Source organism: Neolamprologus brichardi, chromosome 18, assembly GCF_056152115.1.
Source record: "Neolamprologus brichardi isolate AB-2024 chromosome 18, ASM5615211v1, whole genome shotgun sequence".
Lineage (NCBI taxonomy): Eukaryota > Metazoa > Chordata > Actinopteri > Cichliformes > Cichlidae > Neolamprologus > Neolamprologus brichardi.
Genome location: NC_142121.1, coordinates 15,567,279 through 15,587,405, shown reverse-complemented (window position 1 = coordinate 15,587,405; position 20,127 = coordinate 15,567,279). Strand labels below are relative to the sequence as shown.

Genomic DNA, 20,127 nt, shown 5'->3' with positions numbered 1-20,127 from the left:
AATGGTTTGATGATTACCTTGAAACGTGTCCCAGATTTGACGAAGTTTTTCTCAAGGACATTGTCCAGCACAGGATCCAGATCCTCAGCTATATCTTCAATAAGCAGTGGATTTCCCATAGAAAGAGAGTCTTCCAAATGATTACGAAAGAACTTGTGCTTCAGTGATGTGACCTGAAAAGACAAGACAGCTTGCCTCCATAAGATGCATAACTAAAACAACCAAGTTTGTTAAAAACAGCAACATTTAATTGTAATCGACAAAGTACTTGGAGTGAATTGGCCATTTCTTTTTTCTTTATCCAAGCCTTTCCCTGAGTCTGGGGATCAATGAGGAGGGGATATCTTGTTGCTTTTGTGACAATGATACCATTCTGCACAGACAGGTCATCTCCAGGGAGTCCCTGAAGGTTCCACTCACTTATCTTAAACAAAAATAGGATGATAAAAGTCTTTAATAAGTCACAAATATCCTTTGAGATGCTAGTAGATATGCAGAATTAGATTTATTTTGTTCTTACGGTGGGAGGGTCCACTAGGGCAGAAATGATGTTGAGATTTTCTGTAAAAGGGATTTTATTACTCTTGAGCTCTGCCTCCCAGATGTCCTTCAGCAGCATGTCACGGAAACTCTGGTTGAACGGCCCGCAATAAGACAAGAAACCAGTGAGCTGCAGCACGTCACCCACCAGTCTGCCAAGAAAAACAGAAGCAACTTGCCTCATTATTATTCTACCCCAATCAACACACAGCAAAACTGCAAGCAAACATGCAGACATGAAAAAAAATCCCTTCTTAATACAATATTTCAATATAAAATGTGATTCTTTGTAACCTGTTTATCTGTGATTTAAATTCTTTGCTCTGCTCTGTCCAGCGAACTTTCTCTCCACTAAGTCCATCAATAAGTGCAGATGCAGCCTGCATTTTATTCTTGCATTTCTCAGCATCATCCAGCAGGTCCTAAAAAAGACAAAATCTTGAATGATCTACAATTTCAAATTCAACATAAAGGCTTATGCAATATTAATAACATTTATCAGGGTGTACTGCACCTGTTTTTCTTTCATAGCAGCATCACATTTGGCCTTGACTTTGTCAAACTCTGCTTGCTTCTCAGCAAGCAGAGCCTCTGCATTCATTAGCTCATTATTTGCAATTCTTAGTCGGTTTTCTTGAACAGCCAGGTTAGCCTGGAGAAAGATAAAAGACACTGAGATTCACAAAAAACATATGAGGCACAGAAGTTTCATTACACATACTAACTAATATAAAAAGGCTATATTGACCTCTAAATTACAGACTCAAAGAGGCTGAAAGAAGAAAGCTTAACAATACAAATACAACAGTCCCATGTCAGGTCTACTTTGTAAACAAATTATGTCTTTCTGTCACATTGAGCATTAACATCACCTTAAGTGGCAGCACTTCTTTGTTGATCCCAAAGAATGTGGACATAGCCCGGGTCCATGCTAGCAGACCAGCTACATTACCACACACCTTCTTTGCATTTTCCATTGTGTAATCTTCCATATCAAAGTAAGGCTGTAGCAGTTCTACTGTTTCCTCATTAATTTTGTCTTTCTGGAAATGTTGGAGGGATGTCATGAAACCAGCAGCACTCATAAGCTAAAAGAGGACACAAACATATGGCAAAGGTATCAGATAAAATAGCATTCAGTGATGTGCAACTCTCATAAACCTATATTTTATTCTCAGGAGACTACAGAAAACATCAGATGTTTAAAGTGAGAAATATACCATTTAAAAAAATGAAAGATTCAGCACAAAGCCATGCTGTTGTGATAGAGGTATGAGGATGAGGATGCAGTGTCCATGTTTTCCAAAGATTTTCAAATTTCAATTCAACTGATTACAGAATAGTTTTCCACTTTTAAACAGGATTTAGCCCAGGGACGACAGCAATGTTACTGCATCATGTGCAGACATGCAGGCATGGTGAACTGTTTTTAACTGACAGTACCTAAGCCCCTGTGGTGTTTTCCATGACATAATCATGCCTGTTTTTAAACAAACTGTATCATATTGAGTTTTAGACTTGCCCTTTGCACACAGATTTCTCAAGATTTTCATAATCGTGCAATAATTTTATGTACTGTAGATGATGAGCTATTCAGTCTATCTATATTGAGGAACACTGCTATCAAATCATCTAATTGATTTGTTACCAATTAAGCTAATTAAGCTAATTAAGCTAATTGGTTGCAAAATGTTTCTCCTAATTTTTCAGCCTTAAATATTTTGCTGGAAAATAACTCCATTTAGTGAGTTTTTATAAGAAACGTTTTTGTTACCTTCAGTGCTTCTGCCCACGATGGCTTAAGACACTGTCGTTCAGGATCAATGGAGACAGAGTCTAACTTCTTTTGAAACAAGAGAAGGCAGGAGTCCATGATCCGCATAATCAGATGTGGCGGCTTGGCTAATTTTCTCACAGTGGCGATATCAGTTGGCTTTATGGTCTGTAAAACATTTAAAGTATATGTACTGTGTACATACAGTATATATAAGAGAAGTACTTGTGTATGTAAAAAGTAATCACAGAGGTCTCACATTCAGTGCGGCTTTAGCCTCTTCTAAAGCTGGTTTAGCAGCCTCTAGTTTAGCTTCAGCAACAATTTTCTCTTTTCCAATCCCCTCCACAATTGTCTGGGCTTTATCCTTCACAACTTGGACCTCATTCTTTACAATTGTAGCAGCTTCAGCACTGACTGTTACCTCTGCCAACACCTATGTAAACGTAAAACAAGATGGCATGTTATAAAATGTGTAAAATATCTACATAATATACATAACATTATGTCTATAAGTTGTGCATTTTATTTGGGGCGGGGTCAAAGGAACCACTATGTATTATTTACCTTGTCAGCTTTGACAGATGCTACAGCAAGCTCTTTTTCCTTTACTTTTAGCTCTTTGGATAGCTCAGCCACAGACTCACTAGCCTCTTTTAGTTTCTCCAACCCTGGAAAACAATAACAATTTGAAAACCCCTTTTTCCTGAATAATCTTTGCAAAGTAATCCACACATGCCATCTACAGATTTCCTATTGAACTTTCTTACCAACATTCATGCGTTCTGATAGTATGTTGATGCTGTTATACTTTTCAGTGTACAACGTTTTGTAACCATTTATAAAAGAGAGGTAGGATTTAGGGGTAACATGAGTTCGTCTTCGGAATCTAAAAGATAATAGATACAATGCTGCATTGGTGTAAAATACAAATTATATACAAATAGAAGAAAAAATTAAATTATATACATGGATATAAAATCATTTAAATGTAACAACATAAAAATATCGTCCGTGTTTTATACCTCTCAAAGTAGCTTTCACATGTGACAGATACTTTGTCATGGTATGTTCCCATAGCCGTCACCACAGACGCTTTGACTTCAGCAGAACAAACCATATTAAACTCAGACAAGAAATAATTGGATACAGCCACCAAAGCCTCATTTGGCCAAGGGGTGAACCAGTCCATCGTGCAGCCAGAAATCAACCCTGGAAACTTCAGAGACCGGGAGCGAAACTTCGGTCCCACCTGTCAAGGTTGTGAGACAAAATGTGCTTCACCACAGACTCATACAAAATTGTATCTTTAATGTAATATTATAAACAATACAGGTAAACAAACGATACAAAGTCCCAACCTCTGAGTCACTGCTTTTGTGAAACAAGTATACAAATCTTTGACGTACCGGTGAGAAGCAAAGAACAACATGGAGATTCTTTCTTGACCGTGAAATAAAATACTCGTAAAGGTTGTCAAAAGTTGGTGGAATACGAGGAAACTCCTTTTTCATCACAGGTATTAGGTTCTGGGTGATCTCTTGGATCTCATCTTTAGCAAAAAGATTGGAAACCTGCAAACAGTCAATTCACTATGAAGTCATCTGGACCAAATATGGCCACAAATGTAGCAGTTTTTAATTACATGGTCTAAATTTTGACTTTCAGCTTGGATCAAAGTGGATTTTTGTGGATTTAAATATATCTGAATTTTTTAAAGATCCCCACCTCTCCAGATGAAAGAACATTGTTGAGGTACTCAAGGAAGGCCTCATTCTTGATATCATTATCAGTAAAGATAAAGGTGATGCCTTTGCCTTCAGCCCCAGCTGTCCTATACAGCACTTTCAGGTCATCCAGGAAATTGGTCATGTTGTATGTTCTAATAAGAAGACAAACACTATAAATTCTGCTAATTAGCTAAACCCCAGATGATGCACATGTGTTTACATGCCATAACATGCCAGGTGCAACCATGTGTTTTCCCCATGCTTTTGACCCTCAATCTATGGCTTGTGGATCCCTGGGGCTCCAGGGCACCCAGTTTGAGAGCCAGTGGTATAAGGACTTTAACTTATAATATAAGCAGCATGAGGTAACTGTTGTGAATTGGCACCATATTGATAACATTAAATTCACCTGAACTGAAGGTTTAGTTTTTCTGTTCTTACCTGGTCAATGTGATCTGGAAGACGTGGTATCCAGCTATGAATGAGGCTAGCCGTGTAAGGCTCTGTTTACCTGATCCTCCGACACCCACAAGCAGGGCATTTCCTTGGTCAGTTCGAATTATTCGTGAGATCTAAAGCATTGGAATAAATCAGCATTAATTGTAGCCAGATATAAAGGAAATGTATTAGTTGGGCCTGTAGTCTGACCTTGACGAGATGAGTCATTGCATCTGTGAAGAAAACCAGATCCAGAGTCGAGCCTCTTACGATCTCATTGTGTTGAGTCTGATACATCATTAGTTTCTCTGATAAGAACTTGAAATTTGGCACCTGAAAAAGTGAGCGTTTTCTTTCTGATTAGTATGACAGCTTTCTATATCAATGTTCAACAGTATCAATATTGTACTGTGGTTATAAATACAAATCTTTTACCAGTTCATAAATTTTAGGGGCATCAAAACACGCATCCTCCCCTTCTTCTCCAGTTGGCTCAGGTGCATCTCGGAGAAAGTCCACAAAGTATGGCTCAGGATGAAGTTTTGGGACAAGGCTAGGATCAACATGCTCTTGGATCACCCGGGATACACCCTTCTCAAACCACTCTCTGTCCTCTGAGCAAATAAACCTACAGCAAAATGATGTTTCAATTTTAGCATCTTTGTTATGCTTATAAAGTGATTTGATGGATAGGAGAACTCTACCTGTCAGCGATCACCCTTGTACATTCACTCTTGAAAAGAGCCAAGAGGGTAGGTATATCATGACACTCCTCTGCCTTGATGTTTAACATCCCTTGCCAGATCCGAGACAAATCTCTCAAATTGAAAATGTAGTGGAACTTGGATGGTGTGGGAAGCATTTTTACCTTCAATGTGAAATCATCAAATAAGATGTCTTTATTAATACATCCACTTTTATAATCTGTTCACATCATCTTTTAAGTAGTTACCTTTGTCCACTGCCATAAAATCCTCCCAGCAGATACAAGGTGCTTAACCATATCTGAAATGCTCTGCTTGAATTTTCTGCATTCATGGAAGTAACCACCACTAATTATACCTGCAAAAAAATTGCATCAAAATAATCTATTTGTGTGATACAACTAGTAATGAGGGGAAACAAATTTTGAGGTACTTACCAAAGATCTTATCAATTGAAGTATTTGATGGCAGAGTACAGTTAAAGACAGTAAACTGCCTCTTGAGTCTTTGAGGGATGTCATTTCTCCCACCACCAGGGTGAATCATGGCAGCAAGTATCTGCACATCTTCAATAGTGGAGAAGTCTCCTGGTTTGTCCAGACTGTACATGCCACTCATTTCCATCATCTGTCGAACTATCTCATTGGTGATCTGGTTTGGAAAGTTATATAAAGGAGTTATGCCTGAATTACTGTTCAGTGGAAAATCTACACCGTAACCTTCCACATAACCTGACATGCACCTTCTAAAAATGCATTTATGCATTTAGGTGTTTTTGGTTATGTCCTAAGTTATGATGTAGATTTCCCAGAGAAGTCTAAATCAAACTTTACTAAGACTGGAAGCCACATGAAATAGTAAACAGTATATTTGCTGTTTTGTGTATTTTGTAAAATAAATATATATATATATAATACATGTATATATAAATACCTGATCTCCCCATTCATTGACAACTGGCATGTTTATATCATCAATAAAGACTGTCATCCTGCGTCCTCCTGGGGGTCCATAGGTGCTGCCAATTCTTTTCTCAATGTAACTTTCCACTGTTCGCTGTATATGTATGTATATAAAAAGCTTTTACTAACAAAAAGCCATATAGAATTTGTTAAAGATAAATATAAAGAACATTTTATAGGTTACATTTTACCTGAAACATTAGTGGTTCTGTTGCAGATGAGAAGTTCAGCGTCTTTGATAGGTCTGTCTCAGGATCATATTTTTTTGTGCAGCTTTTTATCATCACAGTTTTAGCAGTTCCTTGTTCTCCAATGAGCAGCACAGCCTATTTATACACAAAATTTAACTGTAACAGAAGTACATACCAAGGATAATCATATGCTCTTTTATTTAATATTCATATCTTAAAGGAGACCTTGTGTTGTTTAGCAATGGTATCCAGCAAGAAAGAGGTTCTTGTGTTATCCACATTGGGAACAAGAATAGAAGTGTAGTCAGGCAAATGGTCAGTTGGATAGATATAATCACCCACATGGTTGTTCCAATGACACCAATCACCTGAAATAAAAGATGAAGCTCTTATAGTAATTCAATTTCAAAATGCAAAAGACAGCATAGGGGTTTTATGTACTGTATAAAATGTTTTTACCATTTGTGCCAATCATGTACTCAAACATAGTTTCCCCTGGCTGTGTTGGAGGAACATCAATATTGCTTTCATGACCTCTGATGTAAGTCTCTAGTTTGTCTCTATCATCTAACTCCAAAATGGCTCCAAGGCTCCACATCAGACAGAAGGCAAAGAGACGCTCAAGGTGTTTGCTACCAGCAAAGCCTCCTGTCTCCTTGGTTGGGAGGAGGCCTTCCAGCAGATTCACAGACTGAAGGTGGAACATAGTGAGACAATTCAATATTTCTAATTAATTTAGAAGCATCATCAATTTCTTCTCATTTGTCAGAATACATACCTGCATGATATAGTTACACTCCAAAAGCTCCATTTTGGGTTTAAGGTTCCGCTTCATGTACAAGTAAGCATCCTCAAATATCTTGTCATATAAACTTAAAATACTTTCTGCCTCCTTTGCGTTGCGCTTGTTAGCCCATCCCTAAAACATAAAGGCCACATTCCATCTGAATACAGTATTGTAACAGCAGCACTGATTCTTTTCTCCAAACAGTCTTTGAATGGAAAATTTCAAAAAACAAGCCTACCCTGAGTATGGGTTTCCAACTGAGAGCTGATGAGCTCATGAAGACCATACCCACCCGGGACACTGTAGCAGGGGAGGCATTATCCATGTTGTGCACCTCAAACACCAACTTGCAACATGGTGACATTGTGATGCGGTCACCATTAGCCAAGGTCAGTGTTTTGTTATCATCCAACACAGAATTAAGATTCTCAATCCATATGGCGTCGACAGGACCATCAAGCACAATCCATATGAACTCCCCTGAAGTGTTCACATTTTAAAGAAATGAAAAATTATATATATATATATATATATATATATATATATATCTGTGTGTGCGAATATTCATTAAATATTGTATCATAAACCTTTCTTAGCTTTGAGTGTCCTCCTCCATAGTGTGGAAAATATCCCATCTGTCCAATCATTGGTGGCTGCATCAAGACGGCCAAACATCTGCGCAGCAGTGATTGCTTTGGGGTTCATGCGCATCTCCCTATGCGGGGATCCACATTCAGTCATAGCTCGCATGAGAATGTTGATGACTGTGGTCTTCCCAGCTCCACTTGGTCCTAAAGTCATCAGCCCATGCCGCACTCGTGAAGTCTCATAAAGCTGATAGTGATGTATCAGTAAGAAAGAGTGTTTTCCAAAGAAAATCCAAATAACAACAGCAGATAAACACGCAGATGGTACCTGAACAAGCTTGAGATTCCAGGGAGGATGGTTGATTATACCGGCTGACTGCACTTGATGGGCAACAGCTGCCTGAAGTTCAGCATATGTGCTACTATCCAGCTGGATACCAGGGAACAGGTCATTGATGAGACTGAGGAAAAGTGGCTCATCCTCGTCCACCTGAAACACACACACACACACACACACACACACACACACACACACACATTATATATATATACAGTATATATATGCAATATATTACTGTCAAATATTTGACTAGGTTTGCGTCATACCAGTTTAGACAGATTCATGTCACGCAGCACTCTCATGACAATGCTGGACTCTGTGTCATCAGGCCGTGCTCTTTTAGCAGCCCCAAGTGTTCGTAACACGGACAGGATGTTCCTCAGGCCAAAGTCATAGTGGACCTAACAAAGCAAGAGCTTAGCTTTAGAGGGTTAATAATGACTTATTATAGGAACTAAACTGGCCACATGATTATTACCTGTTTTGTAAGTTGTTCTTCACACAGTTTATAAAGAACAAAAAACTTCTGGGCTAAGATGATGTTGTCATTGAATCCACAACTGGCTAGCTTAACTCTCATGATGATCTGTCAAAGGCAATAGTGAAAACAAATGGTTAGAAGTTAAACAAAAAAGATAATATTTCTCCTTAACAAAACTAACCTTTACCCACCTGTCTGTCTGGCACCATCATAGAAACCGTCCTGAATTGCACTTTTAAATTTTCAGGAAGTTCCTGACGACCGGCATATCCGGGGTTCTATGTATTGAGTGACAACATGTTTTACTATATTCATACTAAACATCTGCTGCCTAGTAAACATATAAATCCTGTATCTTACCATAGTGATAAACAGGCCAAACTCTGGATTCAGATCCACAGTGTCTCCATCAGTAAAAATGAATGTGCTCCTCTGGTTCTTGCGTGCCGTCAGAACTATATAGATCTGCTGAGCAGCAACAGAGAGCACTGGCAGGTCGATTCTGTTGAACTCATCAAAACAACCCCAGGACCCTGACTGTGCGAGGCCTGAAAAAGAATGAACAATTTACCAAATGTGCATATTTTTGGAATGTGAAAAGAAGCTGGAAAATCTGAGTAACAAAACATGCACACACAACTGAAGACCCGCGTAGATTTGAACCTAAAACCAAAATCTTTCTATGAGCAGCATAAGATAAAATGAAATCTGAGTGTTTTGCTCATTAATCCAGGTAAGAAAAGTTGATTCAGTTCACCTGGATGTCAAGACCAAGGAAGTCACTTGGGTGAGAGATGAAATGTTTCTCCCACTGAAAATGCTACACAATAAATTTTCTAAGATATCTGATAATTTGATTAATTGCTTAGGATACCTTTATAAATCCTTCCAAGTCCTCTGAAGTCCATCTGGTCAGAGCAGTTGAACACTACAACATACTTGCCAAGACAGCGACCCATGTCTTTGGTAGTTTCAGTTTTCCCAGTTCCAGCCGGTCCTGCAGGGGCTCCTCCCATACTCATACCTAGAGCTTGGGCTAGTGTGATGTAGCACCTAGGTAAACAAGAAGGGGTTAATGGATGTACCTTAGTACTTAAATCTATATAAAAAGTAATTAACAAAATCTCATTATTTACTTGCCTGTCTGTCAGTGGAGTGATGACCAGACGATCAGTACAGCCTAGAAACTCATTCTGATAAATGAAGTCAACATTAGTAATAGACACAATGACCTTATCCAGGTAGCCCCTGAAGTAAAATCTGCTCTGCTTCAGCCATTCGAAGTCGCCTACAGATTTTATACGCTTTTTCACCTGAGGAAAAAGCAGGACATGAAGAGGAATGGTTGACCATAACAGTTTAATAATAAAAAGTTATCTGTGATAGTTGATGTGGACAAGTAGCATTTATCCAAAAAAACCAAAAAAACCAAAAACTTACTAGGTCATTAAATATATCAGTCTGGTGCACATGAATTGTGACAAGTGTCTCATATTTGACTCTGTCAAATTTGCTGAGGTCATAGGTTGTTTGCTTGATGAGTGTAGTGAGCAGACTCAGTAATTTCTTTTGGGTAAGAGGCATGATGTGCTTGTCATCTTCTGTTTGGTGCAGGGCCTTCTCTGCATCTCTTGTCCAAATCATTTGGATTCCCAGCAAGCCCACCTAAAAAGTACAAATCAAACAATACATGAAAAGATGCGTCATGTATAGTACATACAGGTAAAGTGGTAGAAATATGATGCTACATGAAAGGTACTATGGGGTGGCTGTAGCTCAGGTGGTAGAGCAGGTCATCTACTGATCGGAAGGTTGGTGGTTCGATTCCTGGCTTCCCCTAGTCTGCATGCCAAATATCCTTGGGCAAGATACTAACCCCAAATTGCTTTCCGATGCATCCATCGGAGTATGAATGTGTGTGAATGTTATCTAGAAAGCACTTAGAAAGATGTGCTTGTGCGAATGGGTCTGAATGGGTGAATGCACAAGTTGTGTAAAGCGCTTTGAGTGCTCAGATGAGTAGAAAAGCGCTATATAAGAACCAGTCCATTTACCATTTACTACTGTCAAAGATATCCAAACTTGTTATTTTACAAACGTTGGAAAAAGAATGAAAAAGAACCATGAGATCTGTTAAGCTGCCTCTGCCACTGATAAAGGAAAGAAGGAAATGTGACATGAAAACAAACAGTCATGTTGCTGGATAGTTTAATCTTATAGAGAGTAACGTCTCAAATCTTTAAAATCTTGAATCCCTTTAAACACTACTAAATGGTGGTTGGTATTACAGATGGAAGAAAAAAAAATCTCTGTTACACTTAAATGAACAAAATATTTTAAAAACTCATGAAAAAGATTTTACTAACAGCCACAATTCAGTTTTCCTACCTGTGCTTGAAATTTGTTGAGAAAAGCAAGAAGATCAAACTCCTCATCGTCTAGCTCTAGATCTGCAGCTCTGATAACAGAGTGCAGTGAAGCCTGTTGTTGCACCAAAAGCTTCCTAAGCCAGATCTCAACTTCTCCCTGAGCCATTACAGGACTCTCTAGCTGAAAACACAGAAACACATTTGCTATGTTGTACCACACCTGTGATAAAAATTGGAAAAATATTTGCTGTCAGCCTCAATTGAACCTTATTCTGTTTGAATATCTATTTATTGTACCCTACACTTGTCTGTAGAAAATAGCAATCTGATATAAATTTAACTTTAATTTGAATTTGACTCTGTTGACCGCTTGCAAAAGTTATTTGCACTAAACGTAACAAATGCAATTCAACATATAGTTGTATTACAGCTCTAAACTGAAAATGCAAATAGCATTAAATACCGGCAGTTTCTCCCCTTCTTGTGAAATAACAGCTATGATCTTGTCATATTCTGTTGTGTGAAACTCAGCTTCTTTTACGTTGTCAAACACTCCAAGAAGATGTGCCTGAAAAACAAATGCATCTACAATTATTTTTGCTATTTTACCCAAAATCAAAAACCCAAAAGAAAAAAAAGAGAGAGAAAAAAATAAACAAAACCCAAGAAATCAGATTTCAATACACAAACCATTTTCTTAATATTTCTATCCTGATCGTCTCATTCTTTGCCCATGAAAACTCCAAATTTAAATTGTATTTCTTATTTGCTAACATGAGTTTTTAACATATCAACGCAGACAAACAAATTAGGCCTTTTGCAGTAGCAGTATAATTACATTGTTTTATACTTTTTTATTTAAATTTAAGTTTCTTACAGTGGCAGTGAATGTTCTGACCTGAATTGTGTGAGAATCACTGGCTTGTCCAAGGATTTCCAAAAGGGCAGGATCAGACACAAAGAAGAACCGTGGAAACAAGAGTCTCTTTTTCTCAAGATACCTGTGAAACAAGATCATATCATCTGCAGTGTACACATTGAAGTAGTACAAGTATTGTTATAATTATGGGGCCCATTTATTCAATGCCTTTCTTTTTATTGCAAAGCATCTGTGGGTGACAAAAGGACAAAAAGGGGAAGAAAAGGAGGGGAAGATAAAACCTGGAGTAATTATACTGCATAAAAAGTGCTTGAGTAAAAAGCTAATTAACTAAATAGTTAAATAATGTCATGTAAAAAAAATTTAAAGACTGAGCTACTCTTTACTCTTAAACTGTTGCAACCAACAGAAAGATGCAAACTAAAACAAGGATGGTGCCAAAAAAATTACCCTGCAAGAGATTTCTGACAGAGCTCTAGTTGTTTCTGAAGATCCGGAAGCTTTTCTCTCAGAGAGGGATCACCTACACAGCACTCCACAGCATTTGGGACCTTTTGTGCTCGCCGCATGATTTCAGTCCAAGACTTGTCAATATTCTGAAATCGATTTGCTTCCTGCAAACGGAAACATTTTTATGTTAGCATTTACTTAAGGATGCTTTCAAAATTGTTATTTTCAGGACACAGGGCAGAATTAATGAACTGTACCTGTGGCAGATCTTTGGCAATGTCGCCCCCAACAAACACAGCCTCCAAATAGACCCACAAGTTTTGCACTATAACCCACTGTTCAATGACCTCAGATGATGTTGAAAGCTTGAAGACCCAATCTTGGATCTCTGCTTTATGGAAGGTACTGTACCTGTACAAAGCAGACAAAGCTTGTTAAGTTCTTTAAGACATTGCAGAAATGGGAATATGTGTGGATATTTCACATCTTGAATGATTACACCCAAACTAATCTTTGTCACTTCTAATTTTTCTGGGCTGAATGATTTGTTAAGTTAGGTAGGTCTTGCAGTCTTGCCCTTTTATTACTCCAAAGTATCAATGTTTCTAGGAGATCAAGTTTATAAAAATCTGTTACAAAATTGTAAGCCGGGGTTTATTCTGTTCTACCTGTTGCTCAGCAGTGAACCTAGCACCATCAAACTGTCCTCCAAGTTGGTGAGAATCTCGGATGTTTCTGCTCCTTTCAGCATCAGTTCTCCTCTATTCTTAAATGTCATCAAGCTCAGGGTCTGAGCAGACCACAGCTCTTTTACTTGTGATAATTTGGCCTCAATATCCTTCTCCTTTACAGCTGATATGCAAATGTCCTACAAATACAAAAAGCCAAACTTGGGATGGTGCATACACATGAGCAAATCAAATCTATAAGCTTGAAATTGAAGTAGATTATAAATGTCAAATCTGCCAGCACACCTCAATGTCGTCCTTGTACGTCAACAAAGGCGCCTCCATGATGTTCTCAAGTATAAACGTACTGGACTCCACCTCAAAATGGTGTCCAGTCACTTGTGCAATACGGTCCCAGTGTCTCCGTTTCATAGACTTGTTTGCCATCATTTCAAGAAGAGGACACGAATCATTAAAATCATCAATGGTCTTTTTTAGATCAAGAAAGGCTTGCCAGTCCTTTAGTGCTTTGGGTAGCTTCCGACACCTATAAAAATTGGATAATAAACTTTTGTTAAAATGAATCCTCTTAAAAAAAACATTCACTACACAACAAATTTTTAGGTCTGTAAGTTATAATAACAGATATACTCAACCTGTTCTGAAAATCCATAAGTTCGCCATTGATCTTTTCAATATCCACTTGTATCCACAGTATCTTATAGTACCCACTAATCTTGTTCATCACTGCATCATACAGGCCATAGAGTTTTTGAAGCAGATCAAGCTCTTTTCTAAAGGAAGCATTAGGAAGCATAATGTTTGAATATATTTTATAATGTGATAGATGTTAACACTTAGCATAGTATTAATAGAGATGCAAAAGTTATTCTAGCACAGAACAAGGTTTGATTTTTTTTGCTGATGTACCTTTTCTTGTGTAGACAGTTGTATTCTGTAACTGGTAAGCCAAGAAGCTGCTGTCCAGAAGTATATGTGGTGAAGTTTTTCCAAAGCTCTTCAAATCTAGCCTGCAAACAAAACATACAATTAAATCTCGCAAGACTGTTTGTTATGTTATGTTTTCTTGCCCTATCAGCTCTCTCTTATCTAGTAATCATTTACCTCTAACTTATGTGAATGATTATAGATTTTCACACACTGAAAGAATTGAAACTGTTAAACGATTTAACAACGTCACCTGATAGATCTGAAGCATGCGGCTGGCTTCTTGTGGAGCTAATCCTTCAACCAAGGGGCCTTCCTGAAAAACGAGACATAAAATGAAGAATAGGTTAATATGAATACGCTGATTTATTGAAAACCACCTGCACACAGTTTTTAAGATTACTCACAGAATCAAACTGTTCCATATAAGTGTCAACATCTTTTTGGAAGATAGCCACGCTCTCGAGAAGGTCTCGTTTGAACTTGGGTTGCATACGAACAAGCTCATATTGCACCGATCTCTGCGCAAGTCAATATCAAAAATAAAATCAAGATCACAGCTTATCACATTTACAACACACAAGATCACATTTATTTTTAAAAAAAAGTCATCAAACAAAATATGCATTAATGTCATGATAATACTTACAGCTTTAGACTGGAGCATTGTGAATGAGTCTCTCAGACTGTACACTTCTTCTACTTCTCTTTTGGTCTCTTCTGCTTCATATTTTGTCAAAATGTCATATGCTTCCTGTAAATACATTCTTATATTTAAATGTTCAACATTTAGCTCATTCTGAACACGCAGGCCTCTCATTTATAACTAACAGTAGTAACAGTAGATAGTTAGATACAGTTAAAATTACATCCTCAAAATGTCTTTCACTAAAAATTTCTGGGCTTTATTTAATGTTGTTACTGGTACTCTGCAGCAGTTCATATCACTTTGTTTATTGTGTAGTGCTATTGCCAGTCCTTTGAAATATCTGCAGTTACACAATACACTTAAGCAACTGATACCTCAATGGAAATCAGTGTCATGTCAGTCTGTATTTCAGCTTCTCGAAGCGTAGACAGGGCCCCCATAGTACAGCGTACATCTTCCAGATTAGCCACAGGATGTGATAGCTGGATAAGGTAGTTGTTCAAATGTGTGTGTGTGTCAGTCATTTTCTTCTTGTACCTCTCCTTCAGGTATTTGCAAATTAGTTTCTTCCAGGCTTTTGTCTCATCTGTTAGGGCCTTTTTCAGTGAACCTGTATATAAAGGAACTTAGCATTAGTCCTCCAGTTCTCAAACTAATAACCGCCTACATGTGACATGTGTAATAAAACACACTAAATATCCAATTATCCAGTGGTAGCAGAATGGAATTCAATCCTGGTCCTCACAAATAAAAATTACCTGTTGTTAACTGAACAGATTCAAAAGCAATAACAGGCTTGATAGCTTGAATTTCTTGCTCAACTGAGTCATAGTGTTGGAGTTCAGATGTAATGTGGATCAAGGATGGGTTGCTTGCCATGAATTCCTTTGTAGAAATTAAGAGAAGGGATATGATAATAATATAACTATATGAAAACAACAAGGAACATGTCATGGTGAAAGAAAATCAAAGACAACTAACTTTGACTTTTGCGTTTTTGTCCTCTTCCCAGATCGCTCTGAAAGTATTGAACTGTTTCAGAACATTGGCTGCTCGTCCCTTCTGAGAGTTGATTGCTGTTTTCAGAATGCCCACGAGTTTTTTGATGTCCTTGTGTTCCACAACAAAGTTAAATAAATGATCTTTTTCTGCAGAAACACAAATAAACAGTCAAAAGTACAACCAACGATTGTGCTAACAGCTAGCAGTTGACAGTTTCATTCAAAGTTTAACATTTACTTTTGTAAATGGTATTTTATGGGTGAGTGAGCCCATAAATTCAGCAGGAAAGTATTTAAAGGGAAACAGACTTCTACTGGACCAGAAGTCCATTTGCAACCACAACTATCACCATCTAGTGGCCTTCAGATAGAATGCAAGCTAGAGGCACCTCTGAAAGGTACTACCTTCATGTCTTACACAGTCCCCACAATAAGCTTAATATTTACAATCTTCAATCATAATAAAGGATGTCTTTAATTTAGGAGCTGTCATTCTTGGAACTTGTGCATCAAGTGTGTTTGCTCCTGTATGTGCATACTGATGGTGAGTTACCTGTTTTCTTCCTTTCATTAGAAGTGTACTCCCACTGCCAGGCAATGCTCTTGCTAACTTCCAACACAGAGTCAGTTAGTTGATTTATGGCCTGCTGGATTTCATCTAAAGTGGGAATCATTACCTGATAATGACAAATATCAGATATCAAAAGTAGATTTTCTGTTCAACAAAACTTGCAAAGAATTCCAGATCTCTCTGTCCTACAATGCAAATACTGCACTTTGAACATGTACTGAAAGAAAAGTAGAAACTCACCACGTTGGGTATATCCAGGTGGACTTCAGATTTTATTAGCGGAACTATCACAGGTTGAGGCTTGGATTTCTTGTAACTTCTGTAGTATATTGATGAAAATATGAAAGAGTTCTTTCTCTTTGACTTATGATACTGCACTGAGCACATACCAACTAACACAAATATACTTACATAGCACAACTAATCCTCTTTTTCAAGGTGTTCAGAGATAACTTTGTTGTTTTGAGAACTGCATCAAGTACCCTTGCAGTGAAGGATTCATAAAGCTTCTTAAACTCCTAAAATTAAGATTTGTATGCAAATCAGTCGGTCAACTGCACATAGCAGAAGTGTTTTACAGTTGTTAGACAAATATACCTTTTCGAATTTAGTATTTTTGTCTTTCATTGAACTTTCTGCAGTCCCTCTCTCATCCTCATGAGCAATCGTGTGTCTCTCTCCTGCGAAGGTCATGGTCCTCCCGACTACAGTGTTGAAAGTGTGAAACGCAAAAAATACGTTTAAATACTTAATTGCTGCGTTCACTTGTATTCAACACTTAAAACTCTGCCTTGACATCACCTGACACAGGTTCCTCAACAGTCTTGTAGCCTTTTGGTTCATAAACAGCACTTAAAACAGTGTCCAGCTCTTCGATTGCTGTTTTGACATGACTACATTTGTAATTCAATGTCTTCGCCCACTTTTTGCAAAGATTCTAAAAAGAGGTTGAGATGTGTATTTGGTGAATAAGGCACAACTTATTTGTAAAGGCAAATTAAAAATGAGAAGAAGACTTTAGCAGAATAATCGTTAAATTATTGTAAAGAATTTAATTAATTTGATTTCGGTTGATAAACATCTAAAATTTGTGTTTTGATTTGGTACGAGTAGCCATACCTTATTATGGTCAATCAGATGCTGAACTGAAGTTGGATCATCTGAGAGCTCAATCAGCACCGTCTCTGAGATGTCTTTAAGGACATCACCAATGTGTAACTTGTTAATATTTAGCACCTGAAAAAGAAGGAAATGTGGTTCTTGCTTATTATAAATGCACAATAAGGAAAATTTTAATGAATGACACAGAAACAGACCTTATTCACAAGATGCTGGAGCTCATACAAAGCCATGTCAACTCTTTGGAAGAACTCGTCCAGGAGTAAGGATGACCAGGTGAACAGCACTGCCCCACGTTGAAGAGCAGATTCAACCTTGCGAGTTACCAAAGACATTAAAGCTTATTATGATGCAACAGCCATAAATAATTTTTTTTTAAAAAGCATGGCAACAGCAGGGCTCTAGAGTGCGACCAATTTGGTTGAGACCTAATTTCTCAATGGTGCGACTAAAGAAAGCCTAGGTCTCACCAGTACGACCAGTCGCTCGAGTAAAAAAAAAATCTTCGTAACTCTGAAAGCCTCCGTGTGGTCAACAAGAGACACACATCATGCCCATATCGTGGTCGTAACCAATCGGGGATAGTCAAGGGAGGGACCTCTCTGATTGGCCGTGGTCCAGATATTCCTGTAGGCCTACGTGTATGTACATTTGAAAGTGCAGGCTGATAGAGAGAGGTGAGTAGCCTAGGCCTGATAGAAGTGGATTGAGTTGTGGGTAATGGGAAAAGATGTAAAGAACAATTGATAACTTTTTCGTTAAGTTGAGGCCTGATCTGTCTGAAATTCATAGCCAGTGCTCTGACATAGAGCCATCAACCTCTCAGGTAATGGGTAATGTCTAACACTGGTCATGAGACGGCATCAGATAATGAGCCACATACAATTGACTCCGAGCCAGAGCCCACTGAAAGTAAAAGGGGGAAAGTGTATACATTTCAAAGAAAGTGGCTTGACCAGTTTCCCTGGCTAAGATACAGTAAATCTGACAACATGATGCACTGCATTTACTGTCATGAGTGCGGAAAGAAAAAGGGGGAAAAAAGGCCAAATTACAGGAGTTGGCCATCTCAAGGGCCTGTGACTGCAAAAGTCCATACAATAGTCCATAAGATATCAAGCTGTTCAGATGTTCAGATATTAATTTATATTTCCTTTTTATTTAATATATCTTGAGATGTTTTAAGTTTAAATTTCAGTTAAGTGAAGCACTTTAAGCACCAGCACTTTTTAAGTAACTTATCTTTCTTGTAGAACTGTGCTCAAATAAAGAACTTTGTGTTGACAAGATTGTTAGCTAATTATTTACAAAAATCAACACTGTCTGTATGGACAGCAATTTAAAAAAAAAGTGAACTGAAAACTGCGGTGTTAAGCGATGCGGTTGAAAAATTTGGGTGGACCTAAGAAAAAAGTTAGGTGCACCAGTGAAACCGTGGCAAAAAGTTAGTCTAGAACCCTGAACAGTGGAAAACATATTCACACTGCCCTTAACTAACAATGTTTAACAGCTGAGACATTTCTTCCACAAAATGCACCATCTACTGTAATGTACTTACATTTTTGATTTTTGAAGCCATCCAGCTGGAAAAGTCTTCAGGTATTTTCTCACAAGTGGACTCATAATCTTCCAAAATTGTCTATAAAAAAGGACAACAAGTTGTTTTATCCATCCACTCGCTTCCGCTTAACCTTTTCAGGGTCACGGGGGGCGCTGGAGCCTATCCCAGCTATAGGACGAGAGGCTGGGTACACCCTGGACAGGTTGCCAGTCTCTCAGGGTTAACACACAGAGACGGACAACCATTCGCGCTCACATTCACTCCCACGGGCAATTTGGATTAATCAATTAACCTATCCCCACAAACTGCATGTCTTTGGACGGTGGGAGGAAGCCGGAGTACCCGGAGGGAACCCACGCAAACACGGGGAGAACATGCAAACTCCACACAGAAAGACCCCGGCCTTATGGTGGAATTGAACTCAAGATCTTCTTGCTGTGCGGAAACAGTGCTAACCACCGTGCCACCGTGCTATAATATAAAGTTATTTTAAAGTTTATTTTAAAGTTAAATAATCATTTTGTGAAAAAACGAGTTATTACTTGCCTGTAATCGATGGTGATCAGCACTGAGTTTTGTTTCGATGTTGAGAAGATGTAAGGCTTGCTTTGGAACCAGGAGATCCATCTTCACCAAACACTTTGCCTCCCGTATGACCTCAGTTACTTTAGGATCAAAGTTGATAACTAGCTTTTCTGTCTTTGGGTGACGAACCAGCAGTGCGACATTTAAGACTGTTGTGAATAACACAGAGAGTAAAGTCATACTAACAGAATCAGATACGGTGTGCCATCAAGGTTATCAGCATATTTAATTTAAGCCAACCATGATTCATCTGCGATACTTCCTCGAGCCATGCTTGGTGGTAAATACACTCAAACTTTACTAACGAAGCTGCAGTCTGATTGTACATTTTGACTGCATTTCGTCCCTGAGGACTGAGCAGGATGTCCGAGTTTTCCTGTTTAGGATGACAGAGTGAAGCAACATTAAAATCTTTCAGTGCTAGTAGCTTTAAAATGTTTGCTGACAGAAATTTAGCTTTACTTTTATGTGTAACATGGGTTCCTCTATTTTTTTGAAGAGGTGCCTGGCCCAACCAATTCGTCCAGCCACAGGAGGCATGTCCCTAGCAAGTGGAGGGTTCTCTTTGTGGTTGCCATAGTGCTGCAAAGGAAGTTTGTAAAACAAAATCTGTGCATTTATATTTTATTTTAAATGGCATTAGCAAATAACAATAAAATAGGTACCTTTCTCACAAGCTCTACTTCTGAGACATAACGCTGAAGAATATGACTCAAAAGATGGGGAACGTGTGCGTTAATGCAGGGAATGTTTAGCCTCTGGAAACTACAAATTTAAAAAAAACAAAGTAAT

General features: G+C 38.2%; 1 protein-coding gene across 2 annotated transcripts in view; it reads right to left on the bottom strand.

Moving 5' to 3' along the window:
* LOC102786971 (dynein axonemal heavy chain 8-like) overlaps window positions 1–20,127 on the bottom strand; it is a 37,125-nt gene that overhangs the window by 6,594 nt on the left and 10,404 nt on the right. For both annotated transcript variants that reach the window (XM_087832494.1, XM_087832493.1), the window contains exons 15-75: window positions 20,001–20,100; window positions 19,798–19,917; window positions 19,576–19,711; window positions 19,297–19,484; window positions 18,748–18,828; window positions 17,387–17,503; window positions 17,190–17,306; window positions 16,872–17,007; window positions 16,668–16,774; window positions 16,482–16,588; window positions 16,311–16,389; window positions 16,053–16,176; window positions 15,480–15,646; window positions 15,257–15,383; window positions 14,873–15,108; window positions 14,499–14,603; window positions 14,257–14,370; window positions 14,103–14,165; window positions 13,832–13,932; window positions 13,558–13,695; window positions 13,208–13,448; window positions 12,902–13,101; window positions 12,491–12,644; window positions 12,234–12,397; window positions 11,802–11,904; window positions 11,367–11,471; window positions 10,923–11,084; window positions 9,975–10,199; window positions 9,675–9,847; window positions 9,409–9,587; window positions 8,895–9,082; window positions 8,726–8,812; window positions 8,532–8,639; window positions 8,320–8,454; window positions 8,042–8,203; window positions 7,714–7,960; window positions 7,365–7,606; window positions 7,118–7,258; window positions 6,799–7,030; window positions 6,565–6,707; window positions 6,340–6,474; window positions 6,120–6,242; window positions 5,624–5,837; window positions 5,435–5,544; window positions 5,187–5,350; window positions 4,918–5,110; window positions 4,693–4,815; window positions 4,486–4,616; window positions 4,043–4,196; window positions 3,724–3,888; window positions 3,340–3,566; window positions 3,085–3,203; window positions 2,882–2,985; window positions 2,574–2,750; window positions 2,315–2,482; window positions 1,413–1,628; window positions 1,055–1,192; window positions 835–962; window positions 521–692; window positions 269–424; window positions 18–173 (exon numbers count right to left, since the gene is read on the bottom strand). In XM_087832494.1, coding sequence (XP_087688620.1) covers window positions 18–173; window positions 269–424; window positions 521–692; window positions 835–962; window positions 1,055–1,192; window positions 1,413–1,628; window positions 2,315–2,482; window positions 2,574–2,750; window positions 2,882–2,985; window positions 3,085–3,203; window positions 3,340–3,566; window positions 3,724–3,888; window positions 4,043–4,196; window positions 4,486–4,616; window positions 4,693–4,815; window positions 4,918–5,110; window positions 5,187–5,350; window positions 5,435–5,544; window positions 5,624–5,837; window positions 6,120–6,242; window positions 6,340–6,474; window positions 6,565–6,707; window positions 6,799–7,030; window positions 7,118–7,258; window positions 7,365–7,606; window positions 7,714–7,960; window positions 8,042–8,203; window positions 8,320–8,454; window positions 8,532–8,639; window positions 8,726–8,812; window positions 8,895–9,082; window positions 9,409–9,587; window positions 9,675–9,847; window positions 9,975–10,199; window positions 10,923–11,084; window positions 11,367–11,471; window positions 11,802–11,904; window positions 12,234–12,397; window positions 12,491–12,644; window positions 12,902–13,101; window positions 13,208–13,448; window positions 13,558–13,695; window positions 13,832–13,932; window positions 14,103–14,165; window positions 14,257–14,370; window positions 14,499–14,603; window positions 14,873–15,108; window positions 15,257–15,383; window positions 15,480–15,646; window positions 16,053–16,176; window positions 16,311–16,389; window positions 16,482–16,588; window positions 16,668–16,774; window positions 16,872–17,007; window positions 17,190–17,306; window positions 17,387–17,503; window positions 18,748–18,828; window positions 19,297–19,484; window positions 19,576–19,711; window positions 19,798–19,917; window positions 20,001–20,100 — 9,127 coding nt within the window. The remainder of the gene's footprint in view (window positions 1–17; window positions 174–268; window positions 425–520; window positions 693–834; window positions 963–1,054; window positions 1,193–1,412; window positions 1,629–2,314; window positions 2,483–2,573; window positions 2,751–2,881; window positions 2,986–3,084; window positions 3,204–3,339; window positions 3,567–3,723; window positions 3,889–4,042; window positions 4,197–4,485; window positions 4,617–4,692; window positions 4,816–4,917; window positions 5,111–5,186; window positions 5,351–5,434; window positions 5,545–5,623; window positions 5,838–6,119; window positions 6,243–6,339; window positions 6,475–6,564; window positions 6,708–6,798; window positions 7,031–7,117; window positions 7,259–7,364; window positions 7,607–7,713; window positions 7,961–8,041; window positions 8,204–8,319; window positions 8,455–8,531; window positions 8,640–8,725; window positions 8,813–8,894; window positions 9,083–9,408; window positions 9,588–9,674; window positions 9,848–9,974; window positions 10,200–10,922; window positions 11,085–11,366; window positions 11,472–11,801; window positions 11,905–12,233; window positions 12,398–12,490; window positions 12,645–12,901; window positions 13,102–13,207; window positions 13,449–13,557; window positions 13,696–13,831; window positions 13,933–14,102; window positions 14,166–14,256; window positions 14,371–14,498; window positions 14,604–14,872; window positions 15,109–15,256; window positions 15,384–15,479; window positions 15,647–16,052; window positions 16,177–16,310; window positions 16,390–16,481; window positions 16,589–16,667; window positions 16,775–16,871; window positions 17,008–17,189; window positions 17,307–17,386; window positions 17,504–18,747; window positions 18,829–19,296; window positions 19,485–19,575; window positions 19,712–19,797; window positions 19,918–20,000; window positions 20,101–20,127) is intronic.